Source organism: Sciurus carolinensis, chromosome 8 (genome assembly GCF_902686445.1).
Source record: "Sciurus carolinensis chromosome 8, mSciCar1.2, whole genome shotgun sequence".
Classification (NCBI taxonomy): domain Eukaryota; kingdom Metazoa; phylum Chordata; class Mammalia; order Rodentia; family Sciuridae; genus Sciurus; species Sciurus carolinensis.
This window is the reverse complement of record NC_062220.1, coordinates 20,586,082-20,611,820: the sequence shown is the minus strand read 5'-3', so window position 1 is coordinate 20,611,820 and position 25,739 is coordinate 20,586,082. Positions and strand designations below refer to the sequence as shown.

Genomic DNA, 25,739 nt, shown 5'->3' with positions numbered 1-25,739 from the left:
CTCCAGAGTTGGCATGGCCCTTGTAACCAGAAAGACTGGATTTGAATGTCAGTGCCAACTGGCTAAGTGATCTGAGGTCAGCTAGTTAACTTTATAGACCCTCAGTTTTCTCTTCTTAAAACTGGAAATGGTAATTCCTAATCTAAGAGAGACCTTCTGAACAAAATAATAAATACTCAGCACATGTCTGCCACATAGGAAGTGCTCCAAATGTGGTAGCTTTGCATTTAGGGTGACTATTGTCACTGATATTTTTACCAAAGGGAAAAGGAAGTTACAAATGCAGGAACCCGGATCCACTCCTTCAAGAAATTTAAAACCCAAATGAAGAGATTAGATTAAATAATAATTCAAGAAAATTGTTTCAAAGATGCCATATTCTGGGCCTTGTTCCTTTCCCTGCAGTGAGGAATACTCTGATTGCTTTGGTAGCCTCTATGATTATGCAGCTGGAAATGGGAGGAAGGAGAAGTAAGGAAGCCTTCAGTTGTTCCTTCATGTATGCAATAGATATTTATTGAGTGCCTTCTTTGTTCCAAGTAACGTTCTAAAAATTGGTTAAAGCAATGGATAAACTCAAGGTCCCTTCTCATGGAACTACATTCTAATGGGACAACAGTCAGGACTAGATTAAAAAGACAGTTTCAAATAAGTACAACTAAAGTTATAAAATAACATAATGGGATCAATCAGTGCTATTCAACAGAGAGATGATATGAACTGAGATGTGAGCTACATGAATAGTTTTAAATTTTCTAATGAAGTTGAGCATCCTTAATCCAAAAATACAAAACCCAAAATTCTCCTCCACTTTGGAATGTTTCAAATCATGGATTTTCAAATTAGCAGTGTTCAACTGGTAAGGTTTAGACAAATATTCCAAAATCCAAAAAATTTCTGGTCCTAGCATTCCAGATAAGAAATACTCAACCTATAGTCACATTTTAAATAATTGAGGGAAACAGGTAAAATGAATTATAATCATGTTTTTTATTTAGCTTACTATATCCAATGTGTTATCATTTCAGTGTGTAATTAACATAAAATGATTAATGAGGTATTTTGCAGTTTTTGTACTAAGCCTTTGGAATCTGCATATTTTGCATTTGTAGCACATTACAATTTTAACTAGTCACATTTCAGGTGCTCAGTAGTCACCTGTGACCAGAGCAGACTAGATATTGCAGAATGTACAGGGTTGACTAGGAAGGGAGTTTTTTCTTTAGATTAAGCAGTCAGAGGAAATGGGACGCAGTGACAAGAGAAAGCTATCTGAACAAAGACCTAGGGGAAGAAAATTTCAGAGAGTACAGAGTAACATTTACAAAGGTCCTGAGAAAATCAAGGTTGGCCATTTTGAAAAATAGAGGAGCCCAATATGTTTGCAGAATGATGAACGAGACCCTGGGGAAGACTGGAAGATTGAGGCACAAGTGACAGGCTGGAACATGACAATGTGGGATCATGGAACCTGACCCTCATTTAACAGGCTAAGTGAGTTGTTCAGATTTTATTCTGAGGGTACCAAGAAGCCATGGGAGAGTTTCAAGCAGGGGAGAGATGTTCATTAATTAACATGTTTCAAAAATCTCTGGGGCTGGGGGTGAGCTCAGTGGTAGAATGCTTGCCTAGCACGTACAAGACCCTGGGTTCCATGCCCAGCACCAAAACAAACCGACAGACAATCATTCTGGCCATCGTAGGGAAAAGGCATTAGAGGGAGAAATATGAGATCAAGTAGGGTGACCAGTGGGCACCCATTAAGAGCTCCAAAGCGGAAGAGGTGGAGTCATAAGAGGTGCTGGATTTGGAACACACACTGAAGACTTGTTGACAGATGGGGTTGAGTATAGGAGCTGGTAGCAGTGGAAGAAAGAAAGGTGTCAAGGAAAACCACCAGCGTGGGGCCTCTCCTGGGCAGTAGGAGGATGCTAAAGCCATTAACTGAAGTGAGAAAGACCAAAGGAGGAGAAAGGTTGTGGGGAGGGATGATACCAAGAATTCCAGTCTCAAGATATTCCATTTGGGATGCTCATTAAACCTCTAGGTAGCCATGCCAAGTAGACAGGTACACACTTGTGCAACTTCAGGATCAGAAACCTCAGGATCAGAAAGTACGTTGTGGGGCAATACTTTTTCTTCTGTATTACTTTGGAGCATTGTTAAAGTTGATAGAATATTTTCTTTTCATTTGAAGTCTTTACTAGATTTAGGTTTTAAAAATGTAAACAGGACTTTTGTTCACAGTTACATTTTTGAAATATGCTTAGACTCTAGTTCTAACTTGGATACTTTTCAGATGTGTTGCTCTCACTTCCTTTTTGTGCCTTTGCTTCTTCATTCTTCATTATCTTGCCAATGACTTACTCCTTTATCGCTTGTAAGCATCTTGTGAGTGGAACAAAAAGAAGTAGCATTGCAGATTTGGAATCTATTTGACTCAGCATTATTTCTGATTTAATTTTTTACTTTAACCTGTCGAGAAATAAAGGTTCTTGAGATATGTTTTCTGATTTGTTTTATGATCATTTTTAGATTTGTTTTCTATTTATTTTCATGCTGATAGTGAAGTAAATCAGGCATTTTCTATGAATAGATAAATGCAATCGTCAGAGGGGGATAAAAGCACCAGTAATGTTCTGATGCCTCTGTTACCTGAGTTACAAAGAAAAACAAGGGAACACCAAATTAATTACTCTCACAACTCCTGGAATTTATGCTATTGATTGTGCGGTGGTGAAACGTGTTCTCCATTCTAAGTTACTTACTTGGAGTGTACTTAAGTCCAAGTGGGATATTTTCAACACGTTTGAGTAAGATCTTTTAAATCCTTAACCTCTATCCTGTCCTTTTTGTTTTTGTACATCTTGGCAATACTTGTCCTATAATGTTGAACATGTTTTAGCCATTATTTATTAACTTCACAAAAAACCATACAGTGCTGTAACACTGCCATATCTCCTTCAACTTTTGTTTAAAAACAGAAAAGAGTAATTTTAGGTCAAATAACAAAAAAGACTGAATTTTAGAGTTCTGGATGCAGAATTATCTTTCCATGACTTTGAAAACACTACATGGTTATATTTCTAAATTAAATTTGCACACTTCCTATAATATGATTTCAACATTCAGACTGCTTTTATATGAAAATGCTCCATTTTTCTTTGTTCCTTTTAAACTATGGTTTGTTAAAGTAGCATAATACTCCATGTGTGGCTCAGACAGTTAATGTTAACATACTTTATCCTAGCACGTTAACAATGGGGTGGGGTTATACAATGGTGATACAAAATGAATAAGATAAATCCTACAGCACCACTGTTGTGTAATAATGCCACAACACAGGCATCTGCTAAGTGCTCTGGGACTCAGAGTGCAAGACTGTGGAAGAAGCCATCAGCTCATCCACATTTGCTTTGTTCACCATTGTGGATGGCCCCAGAATCTGAACAGTCTTCTTGCGTATTAGGTGCTCAGTAGAAACATGATTGATTCTTAAGAATTAGCTATTTTTTGGTTTCTGGGTCCCTGGGATTGAACTCAGGGGCCCTTGACCACTGAGCCACATCCCCTGCCCTATTTTCTATTTTTTCTATTGTCAGGGTCTCACTGAGTTGCTTAGCACCTTACTGTTGCTGAGGCTGGTTTTGAACTGGCGATCCTCCTGCTTCAGCCTCCTGAGCTGCTGGGAATATAGGCATGTGCCACCATACCCAGCTAAGAATTAGCTGTTTTGAAACCACACTTAGATAAAATAAGTACTATTTCCCCAAACAAAACTTGCTGCTCTTTGAAGGAAATGAATTGACTTATAGATTATATTTTCACAAAATAGCCTACTGGCAAGTCCTCTGCTCGAATCTAAGAGGTAGAGTACAGCTGCTGTTTGCTTTGTTCCTTCCTTCCATGAAAGAGAATCGGAACTGGGGCCCTGCGTCTGGGAGCTAGCATGATGAAGTGGCTCATTAGGTTCTTTCTCTGGCACTGTTAGCCAAGAAGCCACTGTCATAAAAGAGCACAGATAGAATAGAAAGGGGAAAAAAAATTCATGTAAAAAATAGGAATGGGCTATGCCATCAAAAAGTGTAGAACAACTTCAGATGCCCCAAATTGGTCTTATTCCCCCCAAATCTTTATTTTGATAGCCCATGTTTTTCTTTAACATTTTAAAAATTCAAACCAAAAAATGTTCTCAAATCTAGCAAGTGCTGTGTGAAAGAACCCATCCAAACTGCGTTTGAAATTTTGTCTGTGTCACCATGGGTCCCATTTAACCACCAACAGCCCCTTTCCACAGTTTGAGGCATAAGGGAAATAAGCTCCCTCCACCCGCCCAGAGATGAAGGATGTGGTGAGACCATTACAAATTGTTGAAATTTTGTTTCCCATTTGAACTTTAGAAGAAGAAAATTAAGTTGTCATTTGAGCCCAAGATGCCAGGAATGTCACCTTTCCCAGCTGATTTCCCTCACTATCCGGAGGGCTCTGAGTGGGTTCAGCAGCAACCGCCTGTCACTGTTGGCATCCTAAGTGTGCACTTTTTGAAAATCAACCATCCCGCTGTGTAATCAGCAGTGTTTGCAGAAAATCTTAATGCCAAAGTCATGTTAAGGTCATCAACAACATGCCAGAATTTAAAGGAAAAAAAAAAAAAAAAACTTTATTTGAATTTGACATTCCCTGATGACTAATTTCCTTACCATCGTTTGGGAAGGAATACATCTTGAACAGTGGTTTCCTCTCCTCTCTGTCACTACTTTAGAATCTCATAAATTCTCACCTCCAATTTATAAGGCTTCCCTGACCACTGTCTCTGCTTTTGGTTGGTTCCATTCTCCATCCCCAGCACACTCTTACACTATGCCTGAGTGTCTTGCCAGAGCTCATATCCGATGATATCATTTTACTTCTTGAAATTCTCCTAAGGTTCCCTGTGGCTTCTAACAGAGTCCAGACTCTAACTGATCTCCAAACTCTGTGATGACCCAGCTCCTGACCTTTTCCCAGGGCTTACCTCAAACCTCTGTCACGTGATCTCAGCGCAGCCAAAGACTCAACACTGCTCAGAATCATCATCCGCCTACAGCTTCATGCCTTTTTACACAGTCTTCCTGTTGACTGTGTTTATGCCATCTGTAATTTACTTTAAAAATACTTTAGCAGAGATGCTTTGATTTCAACTAAGTCCTACTTCCTTTAAGTTTCTACCGCAATAGTGATCCGTTGCCCTAGTCATGAATCCCACTCTGGAGTTGGTCACTTTTCATTAAGTCAGAAAGGTCACATGTGAGAGGGGGCTGTGACCAGGACCATTACTGGCATTTTGATCAGAACTGTACACTATGCCAATTAGCACGTGAATGTCAGAATGAGTTTTTATTGGTGAAATTAGTCATTACTTAATTAGCAATTGTTACCATGAGCACCTGTCAGGGAAAATGAACAGTAGTCAGGATATTTAGGTTCCCTCACGTGAACAGGATATAAGAATGTCACACATCCTCCACCAAACTTATCTTAAAATGAATGCCAGGGGTGGAGGGTGGAGCTCAGTGATGGAGCATGTGCCAGTATGCACAATGCCCTGGGCTTGATCCCCAGCACCCCAAAAATAGTGGGGAGGGGAGTCAAAGAACTGAACGTAAAACCTAAAACTTCTAGAAGAAAACATAGGAGAAAAGTTTTGTGACCCATATTTAGGCAAAGATTTCTTAAATATGATACCAAAAAAAAACCATCTATAAAAGAAAAAAATGGGAAGGTAAGCTTTATCAAACTTAAAAACCATTCCTTGAAAGATGTTTTTAAGATGAAAAGACAAGCCAAAGACTGGGAGAAAACATTTGCAAAATGCATATTTGATAAGGGACTTGTCTCCAGAATATATAAAGAACCCTCAAAACTTAGTAACAAAACAACCCAAATTAAAAAAAAAAAAAAAAAGTCAAGGGATGTGAACATGTAATTCATCAAAGATGTATGGATGAAAAATAAGCACATAAAAAGTGCTCAGCATCATTAGTAATTAGGATAATGCAAATAAATGCCACAATGAGATACCACAGCACATCTAGTAGAACGACTGGAATAAATGTTTAAAAACTGACCAGCTGAGTGCTGGCGAGGATGCGGAGCAGCCAGAACTGCATTTTGGTGGTGGCTGTGTGACAAGAGAAATAAAAATGCATATTTACATAAAAACCTGTGCGTGAAGTAGCTTTTTAATAACCATCCCAAGCAGGAAATAATCTCGGTATTACTTAGTGAATGATATACCTCCTGCCATTCAGCAGAAGACTGCTCAGCAATGGTAAGGATTGAACAAGAGCAAGGTGAATCTCAAGTGCTCTGTGCATAGTGAAAGAAGCCGATCTCAAAGGCTCACACTATATGAGTCCATTCTGAGGAAGGCAAAACCTTGGGACAGAACATAGATCAGTGGTGTCTGAGTAGGAATTACATGCAAAGGGACACGAGGGAATTTATAAGGTGGTGGTTATGCCACTGGATGAATTTGTCAAAACTCATACAAACTGTACAGTAAAAGGGGACCTTTAAAAAAGAAAGATGACAGGCAAAGCCTATGTTGTCTTACTGGGAATGATTTCCTGAACTTTTGCAGTCACTTTATTATGAATGTTTCTTATATCTGATGCCAAATCCCTGGGTCATGGCACCCTAACTCTGGATTAACCTCATGCCATTACATCCAACAGGATCATGAAAGATCAGAAAAAGCACCTAATGCTGTGGAGAGTTAGGACTGTCTGAACTCTGCTGCCAATGCATGGCATTGATTTGGGGGGTTTTGGGGTTTGGGGTTTTAGTTCATGCAAAAGAAATACCTGTGTGTGTGGCACAATCCAATGGCAACTTGCTTTCATTACAACTTAAGGAGGCTAAGGAGGCAGATCCAGTCCTCACCCACCTTAGATTTCTTCAACTGTTAGCAACATCAGCCAAAAGACACTAAGGATTATTCATGTCCAAACTGACTCAGACCACTCAACATAGGAATGCCCTTCTTCCCCAAGCTCACTTAGACACGTTCTGAGACTCAAGTATCTCCTCCCGTTGTGAACCTTTCCTGGTACCCTGTGACCTATTTCCATGGCACCCTGGGTTGATGGGCTTTCGGTGACATGCTGGCCTCTTTACATCATTCTTTTTCTTCTTCTGCCTCAGTAGGCTGTGGTGTGTTTAAGGACAAAAACTGCTTTATACTCCCTTTGTAATCTCTAAAAACTTCATAGATGCTCAGTAAGCAGTGTATTTAAATAATGCATGAGCAGTAATAAATGTACAGCTAGTGACAATAGCCAAGATTTAACTGTGCACTTCCCTTGTGCCCAGCACTATGCTATATACTTTATATGTGGTACCCCATGAGTTAGGGGTTATCATCCCCATTTTGCAGATAAGGAATCTGAGGCTTAGGGAGATAAAGTAATTTGCCTAAAGTCACACAGCTAGTAATTTTTGGAACTGGGAATCAGAACCAGTAGTTTTCCACCAAAGCCTATATACTTTAGGAATCTGTGACCTCTGACATTTCCATTTCAACCTTTACTGACAGATATAATGCTTTCCATGTTTCGCACTGAAAGGACTTGTATAACTCCTCTATTCCTTATCAACACTATATGAATCAGTAAAGAGCAGAGAAGCCCACTTTGCTCCAGATCATTCAGCTATTCTACAGAAAAACTAAGATTGCTTTCTGGTTTAAAAAAAAAAAAAAAAAGGTTGGCAGGGGAAGAATATAAAAATATATGAAGCCTCTGTTGCTTCAAATATTTTGGTACTCTGTCACAAAGTCATTGTTTTCACTGCAAAGATTTATTATTAGCTGCTCTCCTCCTCTTTCTCTTTTTCAGAGTTCACTGTTTCCACTATCTCATCCCTCTAGCCAAGGAGGGGAACTATGCCATTGTTGCCAATGTGGAAAGTATGGATTATGACCCTCTGGTGGTCAAGCTCAACAAAGACATCAGTGCCATCGAAGAGGCTATGAGCGCCAGCCTTCAGCAGCACAAGTTCCAGTATATCTTTGAAGGTCGACCCTGTCTCTGTCTCTGGGAGTTAGGGAGGAAGGAAGGGTGATGGTTTTCCTGATGTTCTTTATTACTGAAATGCAAAAATGTGGAAATAGGTTTTTTGCTAGTTTGTTTGGATGAGAGCTGCAGAACCCAGCCTCTCCATGTACCAGTAGGTAAATCGTACGGCTGCCATCTGCTCATGATTGACAGGGAGGTTTAATCCAAGGTAATGCAGATGGCTGCCTGCTGTCCACCTTGACATACCACTCATGAGATTTGGATGGATGGTGAATTAACTAGAGAGCAGCCCATTTTAAAAAAATAGAAGAAGAAAGAAAAGAAAACACATACTCAGTGAGGAGAGAAGCCTGAAACATTTTTCACTGGATAAAATTATCCCTGGAGGGAGTAGTTTTCTGTCACAGAATGCATCATCATGGGAAAAGAATGGACGCCTGTGATTATAATTTAGCAATTTTGAGGAAAGCTGCATCCATACATGCATTTGAAGGAACAGACAGAAGAAGAAGGGGTGAGAGCAGTACCATCTAAAGACATTGACCTTTAAAATTTTTTTAAATTTTTAAAACATGGTGCCAGCCAATAACTTTTTCAGGCTCAATTCCACCCACTATAATAAAATAGCTGAGATAATTAACTTATAAAGATAAAAGGTTTATTTTGGTTCATGGCTTTACAGGTTCCCACCCATGACTGGGTAGACCCATTGCTCTTGGGCCTCTGGTAGGGTTGCTAGGTGGCAATGATGGGGAGTAAGTGGCAAAACAAATTGTTCACCTCATGGCTAGGAAATGAAAGAGAGAGAGAGAGAGAGAGGTGTGTCAGGCTCCTCCCCCCTGACCCAAGGACCTCCCACAAAGCCCCACCTCCTTAAGATTCCAACACCTCCCAATAGTGCCAAGCTAGGAACCAAGCCTTTGGGGCCACCTTTGCAAAAATGAGAAAAAAATGAAGGAAGAAACATTTACTTAGTTCCAAGTATTTAGAATTAAATCTAACTTTTAAATATGGTAATCTATATGTACCTCACATTGTTCTGAACTAGCATTCTTCAACTTAAATACTTGGGAACATGAAGATTTGGCTTTCTGCCTCTCTGAAGGAGACCCATTAGTTTGTTGAGGTCCTGGGCTGCCCTCTACTGAATTTCATAAGCTATAAGACAATACAAACCACTTATAGGCCCCCAGAAATGTTCATAGGCCGCTCATGGAAACTCAATAGCTAGCTCATGCTAGCTTCCTCTGTACAGTTTCCCATCACATTCACTCCTATTACCACTTCAGAAGTACACCCCATTGCCAATGTGGAGGTGTATTAGCATTATTGCCTATAAACCTCCCCCAACCCTTTTTATGGTACTGGGGATTGAATCCAGGGCCTTGTACATGCTAGGCAATTGCTGTACCACTGAGCTGCATCCTCAACACTAACACATTTTTTTACTGATTGATTTTCTTACTTGTCGATGTTGAGGTTTATTAGCAATATTGTCAATGCCCAATTTTGTATTGATATATTTTTACTTATGTAGGTTCCCAATCAATTTTAAGCAAAGGTGTTTTATGGGAGAAAGGAGAGACCAAAATAGATCACTTGAGTTTTCTGCTTCCCCAGTATCTGCAGGAGTTCATATGCACTTTAATACCTTATCTCAACCTGGCATATTCCTGAAGCCCTTGGCATGGTGGCCGTAAGTGAATGTGGCAGTGCAGGAACTGTAGATATACCAGGTCTTGTTGACAACATAAAGTCCCCTCATTTCTGACTACTAGGACACTGTAGAAATATGCTGACATTATTCTAAGAAGAGCTAGGGCAGCCATCGGGGTGTTTTCTTTGGTCATTTCAATTTGTGGAGAATTAGAAGAGATGCCCTAACCTGTCTTCCCTTTTCTCCCCACTGCCCTGCTGACCCCTCAGGCCTGGGACACCTCATCTCCTGCATCCTCATTAATGGTGCCCAGTACTTCAGGCGCATCAGTGAGTCTGGCATCAAGAAAATGTGCAGGAACATTTTTGTTCTTCAGCAGAATCTGACCAATATCACCATGTCTCGGGAGGCAGACCTGGACTTTGCAAGGTAGGAGGGAAGATGGGGCTCCATCTGGCGTATCAAAGCCAAGATTCACTACCTGTAAAGTAACTTTTTAAAATGAATTCTTAATACTTAAAATGCTTTTGTTAAAAAGACAAAAAAAAAAAAAAAGATAGATGTTCTTAGCTGATCAAGAAGGCAATTCCACAAAATTCTGTTTAATATTTAACATCCCTTGGGCAAGTCGTTTTTCCTCTCTAGCCTAAGTTCTTGCTAGAAATCTTTAGCAACTTATTTTTTTAAATAGAAGTAATACATGTTCATTGCATAAAATATGTAAGCTAATATGCAAAGAATATCAATATTGCTTATGAACCACTGATCCAGGGACCACAACCCTTGGTGCACCCCCTCTTGGCTTTTGGTGCACATTTTTCACACACAGAAGTGCACATTATTTCTCGTTTTACAAAATCAGAGCTATGTCAATGTAATTTTACATTAATTTAATTGCACTTTTCCATTCAACAATGTTCTTTGAAACTATAATCTTTCCAATGTTCATTTATACTTCTTGAAAATGTTACTTGTAGTGCCTAAACAAATATTCCATGGTATAAAGAAATCATAATTTATTTTTTAATCAATGTTCAATTAATTGGTCATTTGACTTTTTTCCCTTCTTTCTCTCATAGTAAATAACAACTGTTGAATGTTATTTTTTTTATTTTTACAGACTGCATTTTGATTCATTGTATACAAATGGGGTACAACTTTTCATTTCTATTGTTGTGCATGACGTAAATTCACACCATTCATGTAATCATACATGTATATAGGGTAATGATGTCTCTCATTCCACCATTTTTCATACCCCCTCCCTCTCATTTCCCTCTATGTAATCTAAAGTTCCTCCATTCTTCTCTCACTCCCACCCCCTGGCTCCCCCATTATAAATCATCATCCACTTATCAGGGAAAACATTCAGCCTTTGGGTTTTTGGGATTGACTTATTTCTCTTAGCATGATATTCTCCAATTCCATCCATTTACCTGCAAATGCCATAATTTTATTCTTCTTTATGGTTGAATAATATTTCTTTGTATATATATACCACAGTTTCTTTATCTGTTCATCTTTTGAAGGGCATTTAGGTTGGTTCCACAGTCTAGCTATTGTGAATTGAGCTGCTATAAACATTGATGTGGCTGTGTTACTGTAGTATGCTAATTTTAAGTCCTTTGGGTATAAACTGAGGAGTAGAATAACTGGTCAAAAGGTGGGTCCATTCCAGGTTTTCTGAGGAATGTCCATACTGCTTTCCAGAGTGAATGCACCAATTTACAACTCCACCAGCAATGTATAAGTATGCCTTTTTTCCCCACATCCATACCAACATTGGTTATTGCTTGTGTTCTTGATAATAGCCATTGTAATTGGAGTAAGATGAAATCTTAGAGTTGTTTTAATTTGCATTTCTCTAATTACTAGAGATGTTGAACACTTTCTCATATATTTGTTTTTTGTTTTTTGTTTTTTGTTTTTTTTTGTTTTTTTTTTTTTGTGGTTCTGGGGATTGAACCCAGGGCCTTGTGTATGTGAGGCAAGCACTCTACCCACTATATTTGTTAATCGCCTATTTATCTTCTTCTGTAAAGTGTCTGTCCAGTTCCTTGGTCCATTTATTGATTGGGTTCTTTGTATTTTTGGTGTAAAGTTTTATAAGTTCTTTATAAATTTTGGAGATTAGTGCTCTATCTGAAGTGCATGTGGAAAAGATTTTCTCCCACTCTGTAAGCTTTCTTTTTACATTATTGCTTTGCTGAGAAAAAGCTTTTTAGTTTGAATCTATCCCATTTTTTGATTCTTGCTTTGATTTCTTGTGCTTTGGGAGTCTTGTTATGGAAGTCTAGTCCTAAGCCAACATGATGAAGATTCGGGCCTCCTTTTTCTTCTACTTGGTGCAGGGTCTCTGGTCTAATTCCTAGGTCCTTGATCCATTTTGAGTTGAGTTTTGTGCAGGGTGAGAGATAGAGGTTCAATTTCATCTTACTGCATATGGATTTCCAGTTTTGCCAGCACCATTTGTTGAACAGGCTGTCTTTTCTCCATTGTATGTTTTGGTTCCTTTGTCTAGTATGAGGTAACTGTATTTATGTGGATTTGTCTCTGTGTCTTCTATTCTGTACCATTGGTCTATCTGTTTTGGAACCAATACCATGCCACTTTTGTTACTATTGCTCTGTAGTATAGTTTAAGGTCTGGTATTGAGATACCTCCAACAAAATAGAAAATATCAAAGACTTTGACAAATTTTTAGAGACTTATGATCCTCCCAAACTGAATCAGGAAGATATACACAATTTAAACAGATTAACCAAAACAGAAGAAGCCATCAAAAGCCTACCAACCAAGGAAAGCCCAGGGCCAGACAGATTCTCAGCTGAGTTCTACAAGACCTTTAAAGAAGAACTAATACCAATACTCCTTGAAGTATTCCATGAAATAGAAGAGGGAACCCTTCCAAACTAATTCTATGAAGCTAGCATCAGTCTGTTACCAAAACCAGACAAAGATGCATAAAGGAAAGAAAACTGTGGACTAATATCCCTGATGAACATAAATACAAAAATCCTTAAGAAAATTCTGGCAGATTGCATGCAAAAGCGTATTAAAAAGATAGTACACCATGATCAATTGGGGTTCATCCCAGGAATGCAAGGTTGGTTCAACATCCGGAAATCAATAAACATAATTTATCACATCAGTAGACTTAAAGTTAAGAATCATGATTATTTCAATAGATGACTGAGAAAACATTTGATAAAATACAGCACCTCTTCATGCTCAAAACATTAGAAAAAATAGGGATAGTAGGAACATACCTCAACATTATAAAGACTATCTATGCTAAGCCCATAGCCAACATCATTCTAAATGGGGAAAAATTGAAAGCATTCCCTCTGGAACAAGGCAAGAATGCCCTCTTTCACCATTTCTATTCAACATCGTCCTTGAAACACTAGCCAGAACAATCAGACAGATCAAAGAAATTAAAGGGATACAAATAGGAAAAGAAGAACTCAAGCTATCACTGTTTGTCAATGACATGATTCTGTATTTAGAGGATCCAAAAAACACCAGCAGAAAACTTCTAGAACTAATATATGAATTCAGCAGGATATAAAATCAATACACATAAATCTAATACATTTCTATTCATAAGTAATGAATCCTCTGAAAGAGAAATTAGGAAAACCATTCCATTCATAGTAGCCTCAAAAAATAAAATACTTGGGAATTAATCTAACAAAAGAGGTGAAAAACCTCTGCAGTGAAAGCTACAGAACACTAAAGAAAGAAATTAATGAAACCCTTAGAAGATGGAAAGATCTACCATGTACTTGGATAGGCAGAATTAATATTGTCAAAATGGCCATACTACCAAAGGCACTATACAGATGCAATGCAATTCCAATTAAAATCCCAATGACATTCCTCATAGAAATAGAGAAAGCAATCATGAAATTCATCTGGAAGAATAGGAGACTTCAAATAGCCAAAGCAATCCTCAGCAGGAAGAGTGAAACGGGAGGTATCACAATATTGAATGTATTCTTACATGAACCTATTTCATTACCTCTTCTGTCTTGGTGTACCTGAAACTCATCTCCTCTTGTTTCCACCAGAAGAATAATAGTTATTCACCATTGGCCTTTCACTTCCGGTTTGCTGGTCTCAATTTTTGATGTTTTTCTTATAAGATACTTTTTAAAACTTGAGAGTTCATTTTCTTTTCATTTGGTTCTAACACTGTATTTTAAATAATCAAACCTTTGGTCCTGTAATGGAAGTGTAAGCAGTGTTGAAGAGGATGGGTGATAATTTTGGTCCCCCCACGTTCTGTTGCTATTTATACCTAGGTGGATCATTACATCAACTCCTTCGTTTTCTAAAAGCTGTTATGGTTAGAAGTCATTTATTTTTAATAGTCCAGCATGTTCCTGACTATTACTTCTGTTTCTTTTCATTTGATTTTTTTGATTCCTTGAAAAGTTCGGAATAAATTGAAACAATTCTTGAGTTATTTAGGGGATCATAAAATGTTATGTTATTTGACAATGATGAAGACATATTTTCTAGGGTCTTCGTTTTGAAAATGAACCTCACATGTCCATTTTTAACCTTTCTTCCCCTATTACTCCATTTATTTCATTTATTGCATTGCTATTCCATTCCTGTGCTTCTCGGTCCTCTTCCTTCCCTGTGCTTTTCCTCCTATTTGCAGGAAAGTGTCGTGTGTGTGTGTTTATTAAATTCCCTGTTTTAGGTAAATTTGGTGGAAAGCCTTCCTTGCTCAGATTAGGGAAACCAGGTGTGACTGAATGCTGCATTTATTTGGCCGCTCTTATGGGAAATGATCTCATTATTGAATTAGTCTATTCATAATAACATTGACAAGGGGAAGTTAAGAACACGGAGGCCTGAGGGATACAGAGAACCATTACTAATTCTCTGAGGAATATAATTCCTAAATTCAATCATCCTTTTTAAATGATTTTTTTTTTATTTAGCCGAAATAAGTAAATTAACACAGTTCTTGGCAGACAGTATGGGGCCCAAACACAGCTGAAAAAACTGGCATCTGAATCATGTAGTGCTGACTGGGCAGTAGTAAGGTTGGCATTAGTGGGCCGTGTTCCCACCAAGTGTCTGTTCAGGACATAATCAGAGGGCACCCAACTCATGTCTTTCGCAGTTGGATTTGTGAATTATGTCCAAGGACATAGGTGAAAGCTGAAGTGACCACCTGGGAGAGGTGCTTCTACTCTTACTCCTTATTCTTAACTGGATTTTGAAAGGAAGTAGGCCAGCATGAACACAGCACATGGGAGGATTACGTCCTTCCAATCCTGCTTCAGGAGACCTCTCCTTACCAGGTGGTAAGCTCCAAGAGGCCAAAACTATTTCTTCAGTGCCTGAACCAGAGTAATGATCACTGTGTGTCTTGATTGAATGACTGGGTAGCACTTGGAGGTATGTTTTGGTGTTGATGAAGGGCTTGGATAATGACAGCTTAGTTTATCTTTAATGCCATGAAGGTTTTAACCAGCTGACATGGTCAGTTTCCTTATAAACTGATAAAAAACAAAGCATCCCCCTTACGCTTCTTTGTTTTAGAACAGAGAGCATTACAAAAAGTAATAATGTAATAATTCATAGTCTCTTTCTCTCATTTTCTCTTACTCTCATACAGACACACTTTATAGCCTTATTTTTTTTCCCCTCTTGATTTTGGTAGGGACAGGTTTTGTGAAATGGGCCCCATCAATTCTACCAAATTTGAAGCTATGTAAAATAAATATAACAGCAGTACCAAAATAACCAGAAATAATAGACTGCAGCAGCAGTGTGCCTCAGCATTCCTTAAGCAATGTCTAATCAAGCATGGACGGCATCTGTATTTCCAGCAAATCTCTACAGGAATGTTATCTTCTAACACAATAATTAATCACTGGTTGCCATGTGTCAGAAAACTTATTTAACAAGAAGTTGCACAGTGCTTATAGTTTTTTATTTCCATAGCCTTTCTGGCCAATGGGAGATACAACACCTTTCTGTACTCAAGAATTGTGGGATCTGGGGCTGGAGCTGGGGGTGCAGCTCAGTGGTAGAGCACTTACCTAGCATGCTCAAGGCCCTGGGCTCAATCCTCAGCCCTGAAAAACAGGAGGAGGAGGAGGAGGAAGAGGGGGAGGAGGAGGGGGAGGAGGGGGAGGAGGAGGAGGAAGAGGGGGAGGAGGGGAAGGAGGAGGGGGAGGAGGGGGAGGGAAATGAGGGTCCTGGAGTGATTCCATTTGTGTTGATTCTTCTGATTGTGGCATTGTTGCCTCTCTTTCATACATAACTGTATCCTAATAGGAGGATCAGTCTTTGGTGAGCAAAGGATCAAGACAGTCTGGAACATTACCAGAATTGCTGAACTTCAATCCTTTATGGCAATGATTGCTTAAGCGCTGCTATATTTTTGACCTGTATGACTGTAGTTAATTTTCCTATTCACAAAGATCCTTTATCCAGGAAGATCACTGTAAATTAACTAGAAAGAGAAAGGGCTTTATATGTAATCATGCCTTTTCAGTTCCTTCCATCACAGATTTTTTTTTTTTTTTAAACTGGGGATTGAATCCAAGGGCACTTAACCACCGTCCCCAGCCTGTTTTTGTGTTTTATCTAGAGGCAGGGTCTCTCTAAGTTCCTTAGGGCCTTGCTAAGTTGCTGAGGCTGACTTTGAACTTGTGATCCTCTTGCTTCAGCCTCCTGAGCCACACAGGCATATGCCACCGTGCCCGGACAGATCATCTTCACTTGAACTGCCATAGGTGTTTCAAAATGTGAGACACTGAAACCCCCAAAGAGTCCCGATGATGAGTATAGACTAACCAGAGTCTAGATGGGTATTGAAGGCCCAAGAAGTATCTGCCAGTCTTTTTAATTGAAGCGAAACTACTACTTATTTAAATAGAACATCCCCAAAATTTTCTTCTCATCTTCCTTCTCTCCCCCATGTGTATCTCTCTCTCCCATTTCATTTGCCAGTCATTCTTCCTTTATCCTTATCTCTGCCTCCTGCTTTGCTCCATTAAGGTTTCATTGCTCCTTGAACTTCCCCCCTCATTTAGTACTTCTTTAGACAGTTGTCTCTCATTCTTAAATCTGACAGAGATAAAGGAATGAAAGCTGAGTTTCAGAAAGTGGTAAGGAGACAAGTTCCAACACACAGGAAAGTTTCTTCATCCTTTTATTCCATTCCTTCAGCAAATAATTATTGGGGGTGTTTCTCTCTAGGTCCTGCCCTCATGGAACTTGCACTGTTGTGGGATAAGACACAATCTGATAAATAAGTAAAATGTAAAATATGTCAGATGATGATATATGCAATGATGAAAAGCTAGGCGTGGGAAGAAGATTAGAGAGTTCTGGGGTCTAATGGAGGTAATTTGAAATTTTGGAGTGTTCATGGAAGTCCTTAATGAGATGGTGACATTTGAAGAAAAAACTTAAAAAAAAAAAAAAAAAAAAGGAAGAGTAGGAGTGAGTTGTGAGGATACCTAGGAAGAGCATACCAGGAAACGGTCTCTAAGGGTGAAGACCTAAGGAAGGAGTGTACTTGACCTTTGAAAACAGTAGAAAGCCAGTGTAGACAGAGTGAGCAAAGAAGGATGATAGATAAGGTCAGATGCTTAGTCCAAGGAGCTGAGATCTTGAAGGTCATTGTACGATGTTGACTTTTACTCTGTAGGAAGCTACTCAAGGGTTTGAGGCAGAAGAGTGTCATAAACTGAATCACTCTGGCTGCTGCATTGGAAAAACAGACCCCTGAGGAGGAGGGGTTGTAGGCAAGGACAGAAACCAAAGGATCCATTGGAAGACTATGGCAGTGATCTTCCAGGCGAAAGAGTGGTAATCAAACCAAGAAGACAGCAGTGGAGAAGAGAAGAGGTCAGCACAGGATAGATATGTTTTAGAAGTAGAGCTGACAGGTTTGCTAAGGGTTGAGAAGTGAACCAATGACTCCAAGGTTTTTTGATCTGAGCAGTTCAAAGCTTAGGTTTTTTTTGTTTTGCTTTGTTTCTGTTTTTAATATTTTTAGTTGTAGATGGACATAATAACTTTTTTATTTATTTTCTAAATGGTGCTGAGGGGCTGGGGAGATAGCTCAGTTGGCAGAGTGCTTGCCTCTCAAGCACAAGGCCCTGGGTTCAATCCCCAGCACCGCAAAAAAATAAAAAGAAATTTTAAATAAATAAATGTTGCTGAGGATCAAACCCAGTGCCTCACATGTGCTAGGCAAGCGCTCTACCACTGAGCCACAACCCCAGCCCAAAGCTTGGGGTTTTAATGTACTGAAATGAAAATGAGCCAGACCATGGGTGAGGTCAGCCAAGGGTGTAGAGGGCAGGGGGACAGATAGGGAGGAGATATGAAAGAGTTCCAGTCTACATTAAGTTTGATAAGGTTTTTAGACATCTAAATAGAGACTTTTAAAAGGGAGAGAACTGGATATAAAAATATAGAGTTCAGAAGAGAGGTCTGGCTAAAGATATAAGCTCAGGAAGCATCAGCATGTAGACAGGATTTAAAGCCATGAGGAAGGAGGAAAGGTGAGCTCCTGATGGGAGCACAAGTAGAAGAAGAGAGAAGCTGTGAGAACTGGGCCTTACCCCAATGTTGAGATGCTGGGGTGCTGCGGAAGATCCATCAGAGGATTCAAGGGGACACAGCCAGTAAGTAGGAAGATTACTAGGGAGGGTCACATCCTGGAAGCCCGTTGGAGAGTTTGAAGCAGTGAAGGCAGGGAGTGAGGCAGGGTATTCTGTGTCAAATGCAGCTGCTGGGTTAAATTAGCTCAAGACAGAGACCTGGCCGGTATTGGGCTTGAAGAGTCCTGAAACGCACTTGAAATGCATCCCTGTATCTCCCCTACGCAACTTATCTAAAATGGGAATAAGCTTCAAATGGTATATTTAGAAGCAGGACTCTCACTCCTTAATTAAATAGTAGGGTCTAATATGATTAGAGCAAACAAAAATGGGATTCGTGTTTGTAGTGTAAAATCTGAAAAACCATATTGACAGCTTCTCTTTTTTCAAGATCAGCATCAGCATGCATGAACCATATTGATAGTATGTTCCCTTAATATGTGATGAAATGGCACTTTACCTCTGTGACCCTCTTTCCCAAAACCCAGTTTAATCATGAGAAAGACCTCAAAAAGATTCCAATAGAGGCATTCTACAAAATAGCTGATCAGGACTCTTCTAAACTGCCAAAGTCTTCAACAAGGGAAGTTTAGAAACTAGCACAGCCAAGAGAAGCCAAGGAGATATGACAAGCAAATGTAATGTGGTATCCAGACTGGAGTCCTGGAACAGAAAAAGAGCATTAGGTGAAAATTAATGAAACCAAATAAACCGTGGACTTTAGGTATTAATTATGTATTAATATTGGTTCATTAGTTGTGACCAATGTACCATACTAATGTAGAATGTTAATACCAGGGAAAGTGGGTGTGAATCATATAGAAACTCCATACTTTCTTCTCAATTTTTTGTGAACCTTAAACTATGCTAAAAATTAAAGTCTATGAATAAAAATTAGGCAAGGGATTTGAATAGACATTATCCAATGAAGATATACAGGCTGGTAACTCACACTGAGCCTGAAAAGATGCTCAGTATCATTTGTTATTAGGGAAATGGAGATCAAAATCACTATAGATGTCATTCTACACCCTCCAGGATTGCAGTGATTAAAAAAAAAAAAAAAAAAACCTAGAATTTTCATTTGTTACTAGTAGAAAAGTAAATGGTGCAGCTGCTTTGGAAAACAGTTCATCAGTTTCTCAAAACATTAAGCATAGAGTTATCATATGATCCAGCAGTCTCACTCCTAGACCCAAGGGATGAAAACATACATATGCAAGAAATGTACATGCAAATACTTATAGCAGCATTATTGACGATAACCAAAAAATAAAACAATCTAGATATCCATCAACTGATGGGTGAATAAAATGTGGAATACCATACAATGCATATTTTTTGTCCATAAAAAGAGATGAGGTACTAACACACAATATAATGTGGATGAACCTTGAAATGTTAGATTACATTTAAGAAGCTAATCACAAAAAACTATATATTGCATGCTTCTATTTATAGGAAATACTCAAAATAGGTGAATTTATAGAGAAAGACTGTAGGTTAGTGGTTTCTTATAGTGGGGATTGAACAGGAATGGAGAGTGGAACACGAATGGATTTATTTTGGAGGTGATGAACATGTTGTGAAAAAGATTGTGCCGATGGTTGTATGACCCTATAAATACACTACGACCTTGAATTGTATACTTTAAATGTGTGAATTATAATGGGATATGACTCGTATTGCAGTAAGTTGTTCTAAAAATACTAAGTTTAAAAATCCTAAATTATATGTCGGCAAATGAGTAGCCCAAGCTTTATACTGACATTAATGGGGGGGGGGGTAAAGAAAATATCTGACTCAATACTAATACTAAATGGCATTATCAAGGGTGGGAAACCACAGTGCAGAGGGACTGGAACAGATGTTTAGGTAAGATATTGGTGAAAGACGAGACCTGAGGGGAGGTGAGGGCCAGCTTAGGGTAGCTACAAATGCCACCTCTTCCTCAATTTTAAAACACACCTTCCTCCCCCATGAGCACTCCCTGTTCTCCTTACTCTGATTTATTTTTTATTATCACATATCTAATATATTTTATATTTACTTACATATTTGTTCCTTTATCTGTCTAAACCCAGTGGGAGCTGCCCAGGCATAGGCTCTTCTTTTTTGTTCAGTGTGGGAACCCTGGGTCCTGGACCAGCACCCAACATGTAGTAGAATTCAGTGGATACCTGTGAGGTGGTATAGTTATTCAGACTTTATCCTGTGGGTGACCAAAGGATTTTAAGCAGAGGAGTGAAATGGTCATGTTTGTATTCCAACCGAGTCATTTTCAGTAGCTAACTGAGGACATGGATCTGAGACCCAACTGGAAAGTAGTTCTTAAGAGAATGATCCATAGGGACTGAATCAAATCAGTGTTGGCAGAGGAGGAGGACACAGATCTGAGAATTGTGAAGGAGCTAAATCTGACAGGATTTGAAGAGTGACTGAACAGTGAGGGTGAGGGAAGAAGTCAGGATGAATGACTCTCCAGTGTCTGACCTGGGCCGCAGTATGTCAAAGAAGCAGGTCTGCAGAAGGAAGGAGCAGTAGGCTTGCTCATCATGGCTGTATGACTACAAGATGCCTGGGGAACTTCTGAGATGTGTAATAGGCAACTGGAAACAAACCAGAAGCTTGAGGGAGAGGCCAGGATACAAAATCCAGTCAATCATCAGCATAGTCTTGTTTAAACCCATTAAGGAAAATAAACACAGTGACATAGAGCCAGTCCTCTAGGAAAGGCCCAACCATGAAGGGCATGAGAAGGAAGAGGAGTCTTAAAGAGGAAAGGCACCATAGAACAAGGGCCAGAAGGGGAGAGGTCCGAAGACCAGAGTGTGTGACCCCATTACTGCCGGTACCCAAATGCTATTTACCCCATAAATCGATGTAGCAACTTTCTTCCCAATAAATGAAAGCATTTTCTCATTTTAACTTCTCTAACTCCTTTTGGAGGTCAGTTGTCCAAATGCCTTCTTCTGGGTGACAGAGTGAGTGGTGAAGCCAGGCTAGAAACTCAGCAAACTCATTTGGACCCTGCTTTATCCTTGACCTTGTGCCTTCTCGAAGGCCAGGGGTGATCTCTGGCATGGCTGAGAGTGTTGGACTCCTCCCAGGGGAGCTGTTCGTGTTCACCTATTTCCTACAAACCTATTGCACAGGAGCATTACTTTTGTTATCTGCAGGAGAGGTTATGAGTTTTCCTATTTGGAGTGACCAGGGCATAACTTGATAGAGTGGGATTAGCAATGACATGCTGCCACCTACTGGAAACACCCACCGACATCCAGACAGATGGATATCTGTGGTCTGAATCCCCGTCTCTCTTCTGAATCAAAGATGGGTACTGCCCCTGAAGTAGACTTCAAAGGTGACTTGGAAGAAAATATGAACTGCCCCCACCGTCAGATGTAATCTTCTTTGACTGCCTTGCCAGAAGAGTGGTATTGTTTCAGAGAAAGAAACAAAAATATATTCTACATCCTTTTCTCCGTTTGTTTTCCTGACTTTATTCTGCCATTGGTCTTATCTGCCTTTCCATTCTAGGTTAACCTGTCCCTTTTCCAAGCCTGACTTGTAATACGCCAGATTCCTGACTCAAGTTAGTTAATCATGTGGATTTGCGATTAATTTCACAGAACAGATTCATCTGATGCAAAAAAAAAAAAAAGTCCTTTAATGATGATGCCCCTAAAAATTGTGATAAATGGTGATAAAAAGCTAGCCCTAATTTTTTTAGGGCCCAGAGTAAACTGGCAAATATGATGAGTCACATAGCTTTTGCTGCTTGGTAGCCATCTATACCAGTTAATAAAATTTAGTAATAAATATGTGTATGACTAGATCTCTGAGAGAATTTTCTTAAAGACCTTTTATAAACCCCTTTCAATAATGTTACATGTAAAGAAACCCTCATTTGACTTTGCTACTGCATTTCCACCTGATATCCTTCCATATCCCTTTTCTGTTTTCAGTATACTTAAAATAAGTCCTATACATTGTAACAATTAATTGGTTTCTAATTAATTGTTTAATTAGGGCTCTTGGAATACAGGTGAGTACGCCTTGCCTGTCCACATATTCTCCACTGAGCACCTTAGAACAATGAGTACTTACAAGTGTCTCAGAAAAATGCATGTCTGAAATTGATGTTTGATTTCTCATAAACTTATTTTATTAAGTAAGATTTCTTTTGATTATGCTCAATTAATGTCACCATATCTTGTACATACATAGCACCAATGTATAATTTAGGGTTCCTCGAGATCACTGGCCGACAGTGGCAGTCTTCCTTTGTAGCTCATTTGCTGGAATTGGAATGATTTAGAGATTAGCATAGATGGCAGGTGCTATTATCATCCAATAAGGAGTCCAAGGAACAGAAATCAGAAGTGACTTGTCCAAACTCTCTCGTCAAGTTGTGCTATTTATATATCCTGCAATACCTCTGTAGTCATCATAGTTAGGAAATTAAATTAACCTACCCAATGAGGCCATTTCTCTACCAAGGAAGGATCGAATTATACTGAACAGACATTAAACTTATACTGTGACTAAAGCCCAAGACTGATCATTTACTGACTCTATTAAGATTTAGACTGAAAAACTTGAGGCTAGAATCTGCCCTTTCTAGTTTTCCAAATAAAGATGTAGTGTTGAAATTTGGGTGTTTAAAAGTAGGAAATAGGCACAGCTGTGGCAGTTGTAAAGCAGAGCTGCCAACCCTCACAGACCAGGCTTTCTACCTGGCTCCTGCCTTGTCTTGCTCAGAGAATACAGAAAGCTCCTCCCTCCAGGCCTCCCTCCTGCTTCACTTACAGCCTTTCCACTCTACAGAGAACAAGGCCAGAGTGCTGAAGGCAGGCCTGGGACACGGTGGGCAACACTCAGCCCAAGTCCCCACCCCAGTGTGTCTAGCCACATCAGTTTCTCTCTTTATTGCACTTTTTCCTTACTCTACTATATTCTGAAATTAATACCTTATTATATGCCAAATCATTCTTTGTTTCCATCTTTGTATTGATCTCACTTTTATTAGCATGTCCTCCCTCCCCACTTAATTATAATCCTTATGACTAGCTATGTTTGTATTATGGTTTCTGGGTGTTTTGTACTTTTTTTTTCCCTTCTCGTTAATAGGCTTATGACAATCTAAAGTACTTATGAGTGTAATTTGGGCTTTAAAGTATGTTGGTATGTAGGAATTCCCATGTGTTTTGGAGAATATCCTTAACTCAATACAAATAGGTTAAATAGGTCACCGAGAAATCATTTTTGTGCCTATTGTTATAGACTTGGACTCTAAACTGCTTTCTTTAAAGACAATTCCTAGATGACAAGTAACTTTAATGTACATCAGCCTAGAGGCCTAAACTAGTTACTTTCATTGATAATGATGATGATGATGATATATTACCAGTATAATATAAAAGTGATTACTATTACTGTTATATAATTGAGTTCAGTCATAATCTACATCGGTTCACTTCAGTCCTCCTTGAAAGTCTATCATCTGTGGCTGTAATTATCTCATTGTATAGTTGAAAAAGCAACAGTTGAAACGGGTTGAATAAATTACCAATTTACATCATAGCAGAGGCAAGATTCAAACTTAGGTCACCAGAAGCCCAAAGTCATATGTTTTTACCCATGTGAATTAAGACTGTTATTTTGGAAAATACCTTGTCTCTATTTTGCTTTGTTTAATTAAAATATGGTTTCATTTTTCAATTAGACTTTTAGTTCTCAAATATTTTTCTTTTCATTTTTTGTTGTTGTTTTGCTGTTGTTGTTGTCGTGTGTCTACCTCCTTGATTTCCGCTGAGCTCTGATGGCTGCCAGTTTTGATTAACCTAGCAGTATAGAGAGGGCTCTGCAGATTCCTGCTACCAGGGCCTGTGTTATGGTGTTAGTTTTGCTCAGCCATCAGGTGCTGTGTGCTGCTCGTTGATCTTTGCTGACCTTGCACACACCTGCTGTGGAGTAGTAGCACTTACCTCCCACCCCAGCCCCCCACAAGGAACCAACTAGAGCTAGCACCTGCTCATCTCCATCACTGGCAGACTCTAGCATCAATTCCAAGTTCACATACCTGTGCTTTTAAGACAATAAGCAGCTTAGCCAAATGGTTCCCAAAGGCAAAAGGGTGAAATAATTTCTTGGGGAACTTGATTTAAATAGAAAGTCTGACTCCATCCCCAAAAGTTCTGATTTAAAAGTGTAGCTTGGTCATCTGCAGTTTGACAGATTCCCAGGGGATCTTGATGCTGTTTGGTAGTGGACACTGTCAGAGGCACACAGGCCTGACTCGAGTCCTTTGGGATTACACAACATCCAGGCCACTGTGCTTCCAGCATCTTGTTCCCCTTCAGACACCCTACTCTTGCTTTTTCTCCTGCTGCAGACAATGAAAGTAAGAATAACCCGAAAGAACTTTTGTGTATTAAATTGAGTCATCATTAAAACTAGTGGGCAAATCAGTCATCATTATTATTTTTGGTGTACATATGTAGAAATTTTGGCAGAGTTGAGTTGTATTCTTGGCAGTCTGCAGTAAACTACAAGTCCCTAGCTAGTAGCAGACTGGGGATGCAGCTCAGTGGTGGAGCACTTGCCTAGCAGACACAGGCGCTGGGTTTGAACCCCAGCACTGCAAACAAAACACTGTAAGAGTCCTTGACTTATAATGGTTTGACTTATATATTTCAACTTCATGCTGTGGAGGAAGTATACCCAAGCAATAAATTCTATGTTTGGTTGGTTGGTATGGTGTGGCATTTTGGTGCTAGGGATTGAACCCAGGGCCTCATGCATTCAACAATTCTGATTTTTACTTTCAATTAAGTATTCGATAAAGTGTATGAGATATTTGACACTTTGGTATAACAGGCTTTGTGTGAGATAATTGTGCCCAAATGTAGCTTAATATAAGCATTCTGAGCATGTTAATATAAGCTATGATGTTCTATATATTCAACTTACAATAATTTTCAGTTTACTTTGGGTTTATCAGGACATAACATTATAAGACAAGGAGCATCTGTATTTCATTCACCTAGTAGGTGGCTGAGCAACAAACTCCACCCTCAGTCTTTACATGAACTTGAGCAAGTCACTTTAGCTCTCTTGGCTGACATTTCCACATGTATAGAATAAGTTTGAACAGAACATCAGCCATAAGTCTTTTGTAAATTTGACTTGCCCAGAGTCCCATAATGTAGTACCAGAGGTAGGGTGGAGAGGGTTGGTGCACTGCCCTACCTCCAGCTTTCAAAAGACAATGTCACAGGAAAGGCTTTCAAAAGGAAGGAACTCAGCTACAATCTGTACTCTAAAGATTTCTGATATACACAGTACATAAACAATTTTATAATATTTGTTGAC

General features: G+C 39.2%; 1 protein-coding gene across 1 annotated transcript in view; it reads left to right on the top strand.

Moving 5' to 3' along the window:
• Exoc4 (exocyst complex component 4) overlaps positions 1-25,739 on the top strand; it is a 778,625-nt gene that overhangs the window by 710,499 nt on the left and 42,387 nt on the right. Inside the window, exons 16-17 of the mRNA XM_047560350.1 lie at positions 7,878-8,056; positions 9,984-10,143. Of these exons, the coding sequence (XP_047416306.1) occupies positions 7,878-8,056; positions 9,984-10,143 (339 nt within the window). The remainder of the gene's footprint in view (positions 1-7,877; positions 8,057-9,983; positions 10,144-25,739) is intronic.